The following is a 7,528-nucleotide window of genomic DNA, read 5'->3' on the forward strand; positions in this document are numbered from 1 at the left end:
GTGTTAGCCAGGATGGTCTCGATCTCCTGACCTTGTGATCCACCCGCCTCAGCCTCCCAAAGTGCTGGGATTACAGGCATGAGCCACCACGCTCGGCCCAAGGAGGATGGATTTTAAAATTTTTGTGTTTATGCTCTGATATGATTTGCATCTGTGTCCCCAGCAAATCTCACGTTGAATCGTAATCCCCAGTGTTGGAGGGGGGGCATGGTAGTGGGTGACTGGGTCATGGGGACAGAGTTCTCATGAATGGGTTAGCACCATCCCCTTGGTGCTTTCTCGTGGTAGTGAGTGAGTTATTATGAAACCTGGTTATTTAAAAGTGTGTGGCATCTCCTCTTTCTTCCTCTTGCTCTGGCCATGTAAAGTGCTGGCTCCCCCTTTTGCCTTCTGCCACAACTGTAAGTTTCCTGAAGTCTCCCCAGAAGCAGAAGCTGCCATACTTCCTGTACAGCCTGAGGAACATGAGTGAATGAAACCTCTTTTTTTATTTATTTATGTTTTAAATAAATTACCCAGTCTCAGGTATTTCTTTACAGCAATGTGGAAACAGATTAATACACACATATGCTGGAATATATCCCATCATGTTTGGGCAGATATTTGGAAACATTTAGGGATTTATATATATATTTATATGGAGCAATCAGTGCCGAATTGAAGGCTCTGGGCTGCCCTTTCCCAGGGACTGCTCGAAGTCTGGTGTGATTTTGTTGCAGGCACTTGACAGGGATTTTGCCCTTGTGATTTTCGGACAGGGCTTCTGACTGTTCCAAGGAAAGGTTAAGAATCACAACCTTTCCTTGAAACTGTCATCAAGGTGGAAAATGCAAATCTGTTTCCTGCGGTCCTGCCTTAATTGACAAAGTACATGTTTGATCTTCATCTGTGTCCTTTTCCGAGGAAGAAAACCAATCTTACAGCAGCAATACAGATTATTCTAACATAGTGAGTCTCCAGACACCAGCCTAATGCTCCCTTTCAGAGAGTAGGATGGGCTGATTTCCCTTGAGTAGTGCCTGGCTTAATGCTCTGTTATTTACCTCTCAGGTCAATATACCTCCTTCCCTTTAGTTATGGGTTAAGAAGAACTGGTCACAGTCCATATCGACCTCCGCTGTCACGCTGGTTCAATGAGACAGTCTGTTCATCTGCTTCTCTGAGCATTGGAAGCAAGAGAACAAAATGACACTGCCAACCAATTTCTCTGTACACAATGTAGAAAATTCAAAGTACAGATTAAACAAAACAACTGCATATAACTCTTTTTCTCTCATTCAGAGCAATCAATTTCAGGCCTCAACTTTAATTGCAGCTTCAAATTCTTCAGCAAATGATCATTCTCACGGGCATAAGTAGTGAAAGTAATTTTTAAACAAAAGATACCAGAATGTGTATCTGTGAATGAATTTCCATCAGGGTAGCACTAGGGGCAGGTGCAACGCTTAAATGACTCTACTATTGCTCAACAACTTCTTGAACAGATGTTGCTGGGTGGCCACAACACATTCTAGAAAACATTTGTGGTGATAAATTGTGTATCTCTTTTGAGGATGAAGTTTCTTTTTGGAAATAGTTAAGATTCACCCAGAAACAAATCAGGTTAATGAAATGGGTGATTAAGTTGGTTGATACCATCTGGATGTCATAAATGAATTATCTCACAATGTAGCAAAATTGTGTCTATGTGTGACTCCTTGAAGGTAATTCCAAAAGAAGAGATCTATAAGTGTTTGATCAATACGTGTGTTTTAGTAAGAATTCTATGACTCCATGGTAGAGAGAGGATGATTATTTTGAAGGCCAGCTTTCATTTGGATTTTTTTTATTTTTTTTTTTTTTTTTTTTGAGATGGAGTCTATCTCTGTCGCCCAGGCTGGAGTGCAATGGTGCGATCTCGGCTCACTGCAACCTCCGCCTCCCGGGTTCACGCCATTCTCCTGCCTCAGCCTCCCGAGTAGCTGGGACTACAGGCGCCCGCCACTTCGCCCGGCTAGTTTTCTGTATTTTTTTAGTAGAGACGGGGTTTCACCGTGTTAGCCAGGATGGTCTCGATCTCCTGACCTCGTGATCCGCCCGTCTCGGCCTCCCAAAGTGCTGGGATTACAGGCTTGAGCCACCGCGCCCGGCCTCATTTGGATTTTTAAGTTCTGGTACATTCATTGAGAAAGTCTGTTTCTTTGCTGACTTGGTAAAGAAATGGATTACAACTAACAGAGTACCATATGAACCAGAAGTTATTTTCTCTCAGTCTACAGGACTGGGCTGGTGAGGTGGCTCCATGGAGTCCTTAGGAACTCACATCCTTTCAGCTCATTGCACTACCATCCCTGGGACATGGCCGCCCTCATCCTCATGTTGCAAGACACACTCTGACCATCACGTCCATGTTTAGGGAGCAACAAGGAGTAAGGGAATAAGAATGGACACACGGTGCTAGAAGTCTAGCAATCCCTGGAGGGAGGCTTCTAGAAGCTGTCCTGTGATGGCTCCACTCATATCACGTTGGCCAGAACCTTATCACATGGTTCTCTGAAAAGGACGCAAGGAAATGTAGTTTTTAACTCAGGCGGCCATGTGTCCTGCTAAAAGCAAGGGTCCTATTATGATGGAAGCACACAAGGGGCCGACCTTAGGGTTGACAGCTAGTAACCTATGCCACAATTCCCTCTTTTTTTTTTTTTTTTTTGAGATGGAGTCTCACTCTGTCACCCAGGTTGGAGTACAGTGGCTCGATTTCGGCTCACTGCAACCTCCAACTCCCAGGTTCAAGCGATTCACCTGCCTCAGCCTCCCGACTAGCTGGGATTACAGATACGCACCACCATGCCTGACTAATTTTATTTTGTATTTTTAGTAGAGACAGGGTTTCACCATGTTGGCCAGGTTGGTCTTGAACTCCTGATCTTAGGTGATCCACCCACCTTGGTCTCCCAAAGTGCTGGGATTACAGGCGTGAGCCATCACGCCCCACAATTCCCTGTACTCATATCCGACATTTGGGTGAACTTGAAGGATACAATGATATTACTTGCCACAAAATCCTCTTAACAGAAATAATTTTAGTTCTATTTATAAATTGTTTCATAAACACGGAACAAGAAATGGTGCCATGAGCATTTATGTAGATATTTTATTTAATTCTCCTAACATTTAATTTATGCTTATGTAATTCGATATTAGTAGTACCTATTAAATAGGTACAATTTACAAATGAGCAGATGTAGATGTTAGCCAGGAAACACCCACTTCCGGAGCCTGGGGTCTTAATCACATTATTATTCCCTAATAAGGAAAACATCTTTTTTTTTTTTTTTTTTTAAGACAAAATCTTACTCTGTCACCCATGCTAGAGTGCAGTGGCACTATCTTGGCTCATTGCAGCCTCCACCACCTGGGTTCAAGCAATTCTCCTCCCTCAGCCTCCCGAGTAGCTGGGACTACAGGCACGCACCACCACGCCCGGCTAATTTTTGTATTTTTTTTTTTTTTAGTAGAGTCAGGGTTTCACCACATAGACCAGGCTGGTCTTGAACTCCTGACTGCAAGTGATCCTCTTGTCCTGACCTCCCAAAGGGCTGGGATTACCGGCTGAGGCACCACGCCCAGCCACATCTTGATTTTCTACTAGAACTCTGGAACCCAAACGTTAGTAGAATGAAGAATGGAGGAATGCTAAAACTGTTTATTTAACAAAACAGAAGTGCCTACTATAAGAAGGAGCCCTTCGATTGGATTAATTTGTTAACTCGATGAGAATCCTCCCAAGATGAAGTGCAGCCTGGCCATGCCATCCAGACCTTTCCTGTCACTCTGCTGCTGCTGATGAATTCCCCTCATTCCAGCAGTGTGGACCCAGAGGGGAAGAAAAGAAAAGAAGGAGGGAAGATAGGAGAGAGGGAAGGAAAGGAGAAAGAACAGGCAGGGAGAAGGGAGGATAGGAGAGAGGAGAGGAGGTCAGTTTCTATGGCTGGACCAGTTTCATTGTCAACCCAGCCTGGGGCTCCCTGTTGGGAAAACCAGCCTAGGGATGTCTAAATATTCCTGACACTAGAGAGTCACACAGCTCTTGCTTTTGGAATGAAATGTTCTCTCCAAGCACTTGGGTGAACCTTCAGTAAGAAGAGGAAAAAGAATCGTATTCTCTTGCCTGTTTTTTTTCAACAGAACATGATGAAAGAGATTTTAGTACCAAAAATGACTAGTGGCAGAGGATTGCCTTTTGGTCTGACAAAACTTAAAGTCCACTTATCTGAAGACACTGTGTTCTGTGAAACCTGTCATCTTATTTCTTGCTCAATATCTGGGGATGACGACAAGGACTCAGACAAGTGTCAGTCTGGGAGAAGGAGGCTCTCAGGTGCTGAGTTTGAAGCTATTCCTTTAGATCCCTGGTAGAACTTATCTAGGTGCTATAAGACCTGAAACCCTACACTATTTTTAGGAAGGAAAAAGAGCATTAGTGTCAGCAGAAATCTAAACTATCCCTACAGAATAAAACTTCCAATCACATTTTCTGACAGCATATGTGCTCTTACACGGTAAGGGTTGTAAAATAGATTGTGACTCTTGGGGAGTGCAGGACAATGCACAGGGGGTGGGCAAGGAAGGTTAAGAGAGTCAGAAGCTTCTTTCAAAAGTCCTTAAGCTGGCCGGGCGCAGTGGCTAACACCTGTAATCCCAGCACTTTGGGAGGCTGAGGCGGGCGGATCAGGAGGTCAGGAGATCGAGACCACCCTGGCCAACATGGTGAAACCCCATCTCCACTAAAAATATAAAAATTAGCTAGGCATGGTGGTGGGCGCCTGTAATCCTACTCGGGAGGCTGAGGTAGGAGAATCACTTGAACCCAGGAGGCGGAGGTTGCAGTGAGCCGAGATGGTGCCACTGCACTCCAGCCTGGGTGACAGAGCAAGACTCTGTCTCAAAAAATAAAATAAAAATTTCTTTTAAACTTAGGACACACAGTCCAATCTCATTTCCCTCTCCCCAGGAATCCAGAGGTGTCCTTAAAAAGTTCACTGTTCTAGGGGACTGCATCAGTTCCTCAGCTCAGAGACAGAGAGGAGTGACGTAAGAGCCAGCCTGGCGGTCTTTGCTGTCCCTGCCACCATGGGGTGTAAATGCCAGGTTGCTGAAGATTACAAGGCAGTAGATGCTCATGATTCTTTTACAAGTACTGTGCCTTTTCATTATACCCTGTTTTGAGGGGGATTTTTTTTTTTTCGAGGCAGTGTCTCGCTCTGTGGCCCAGGCTGGAGCACAGTGGCATGATCATAGCTCACTTCAGCCTTGAACTCCTGGCCTCAAGTGATCCTCCAGCCCCAGCCTCATGAAGGGGTAGGACTATAGGCATACACCACCATGCCCAGGTAATTAAAAAAAAAATTTTTTTTTTTAGACATGGGGTCTTGCTATGTTGCCCAGGCTGGTCTCAAACTCCTAGACTCAAGTGATCCACCTCCCACCTTGGCGTCTCAAAGTGCTGGGATTATAGGCATGGGCCACTGTGCCCAGCCTATTATACCCTGTTTTTAATGTTAAATTTTAGGGTCCAAGATCACCTCTTATGAATCCTCAGTTTTTCCTTCTATCTGTCAGGGGTTGTAGATGGCAGAGATGACACCCTTTGCTCAAGTACCAATCTTCACCCCAGAGCCTCCACCTCCGCCTCTATGTAGATTACTCTCACTCTATTCATTCTTTCAGTGGTTTGTGCATTCTCTTACTCATTTACTGACAGCCTTAATGCCGGAAGCACTGCAGAAGTTCAGAGGAGGAGGAGGTTGGGGGGAGCTAGCAGTTTCTGATGTGCTGGTTTAGCCCCCTCTGAATCCTGAACAGTCCCTCACAAAAGGCGCTCAGTGAATTCTCGTTAGGTTATCATCCTCAAGTAGCCCTTTTTGGTCACACACATAGATGTCTAGACTATCCCATCTTGTGGCATTTGGCATTGCGCAGTTGGTCTGGGATGAGACACTCGCAGACTCGAACAACGGCCGGACTGCCCACAGCCACAGACAACCACCAACAAAAACTGTCGTGCTGGAAAGTAGTTCCATAGCAACTGGCCTAACATTCCCAAACTGGAGTCTGGAGAAGGGGAAAGGCCCCTCCTGGTCTGCCAGGTTCTTCTGCCCAGGGCCCCAGGGAGGCTAAATGTGTTTCCTGGTTTCCTTTTCCCCCTTCAGCCTCAGGCCACAAATACAGCCATCGTGCTGGTGGCAAAAGTGCTTTTTCCTTCCTGCCACAGCCCCTGAGATGAGACTTTCTGCCTGAGAGAGGGACTCGCTATTTCCACCTCGCCAATCCAGGCATGAGCAGACCTAGGCTAACTCCTGTAGAGCGGAAAGAGCCTCTCCACCAGCGCGCTGCAGCCCAGAGCGCATCCTTCTTAGACTATCAACTCTTGGGGTCTCTGAAGCTGTTCCACCAACAGCCCCTGGTAGGCGCTAGATCCCTCCCGGGGGCCCAGGAGTCCTTCCTAATACTCGGAGCTGCCCACAGCCCTCTCCTCTCCCTCCCATCCTTCAGAACTGTTCCTCTGAGCACCACTAGGAGCTGGGCAAGCAGCTGCGTGGGGTTGGGGCGGGGAGGGGGGGAGGAAGCACACAATTCCATTCAATGTTTCCTCTTAACAGACAATCACCCTAAACAGACTCCGTGGCCAGCTGCCCTGAGGAAAAAAGAAAAAAAATGCTTCTTGGCTTCTCTGTTCTTTCCCAAAGTGATTGTTAATGGGAGATCTTCCCCCATGGTAACAGCTGAGAGGCTGGAGGACAACTGAAACTCAGGGCCCTCATTCCACAATTCCCTGGGACTCCTTACTGCCCCCTAGTGTTGCTTTATGTCAACATCAACCCAGCGCTGAGATGCATCTCCTCCTCCCGCAGATTCCATCGTGATCGCATTCTGGGTGAGCCTGGCTGCCTTCGTGGTGCTCCTCTTCCTCATCCTGCTCTACATGTCCTGGTCGGGCTCCCCGCAGATGAAGTGAGTAACAAGGGGTGTGGGTCTCTGGGTCACTCAGAAGCTCTCCAGTGAGTAATGGTGCAGGTCGAGTATCCCTCATCCAAAACGCTGGAGACCAGAAGTGTTTCAGATTTGGGATTTTAAGTGTTTCAGATTTGGGATTTTAAAATATTTGCATTGTACCTACCAGCTGAGCATCTCAAATCCAGAAATCTGAAATATTCCAGCGAGCATTTCCTTTGAGCCTCAAGTCAGTGCTCAATACGTTTCAGATTTTACAGTGTTCCAGAGTTTCAGATTTGGGATGGTCAACTTACATCCCTACAATGGAATAGTATTCAGCAATAAAAAGGGACGGAGTTCTGGTCCATACTGCAACATGGACGAACCTCAAAAACATCATGCTAAGTGAAAGGCGGCAGACACAGAGCTGCATGTCGTACGACTCCTTTCACACAAAACATCCAGAGGAGGCAAATCCAGAGACAGAAAGCAGATTAGCAGCTGCCTAGGGCTGGGGGGAGAGCAGGGAAGGGGGAATGACTGCTGATGGGTT

The 7,528-nt window shown here is 46.4% G+C and overlaps 1 protein-coding gene across 2 annotated transcripts in view; it reads left to right on the forward strand.

Moving 5' to 3' along the window:
- Positions 1-7,528, forward strand: part of MRAP (melanocortin 2 receptor accessory protein) — a 26,130-nt gene that overhangs the window by 13,606 nt on the left and 4,996 nt on the right. For both annotated transcript variants that reach the window (XM_011960129.1, XM_011960130.1), the window contains one exon: positions 6,894-6,993. In XM_011960129.1, coding sequence (XP_011815519.1) covers positions 6,894-6,993 — 100 coding nt within the window. The remainder of the gene's footprint in view (positions 1-6,893; positions 6,994-7,528) is intronic.

The sequence above is a fragment of the Colobus angolensis genome, unplaced genomic scaffold (assembly GCF_000951035.1).
Source record: "Colobus angolensis palliatus isolate OR3802 unplaced genomic scaffold, Cang.pa_1.0 Scaffold506, whole genome shotgun sequence".
Classification (NCBI taxonomy): domain Eukaryota; kingdom Metazoa; phylum Chordata; class Mammalia; order Primates; family Cercopithecidae; genus Colobus; species Colobus angolensis.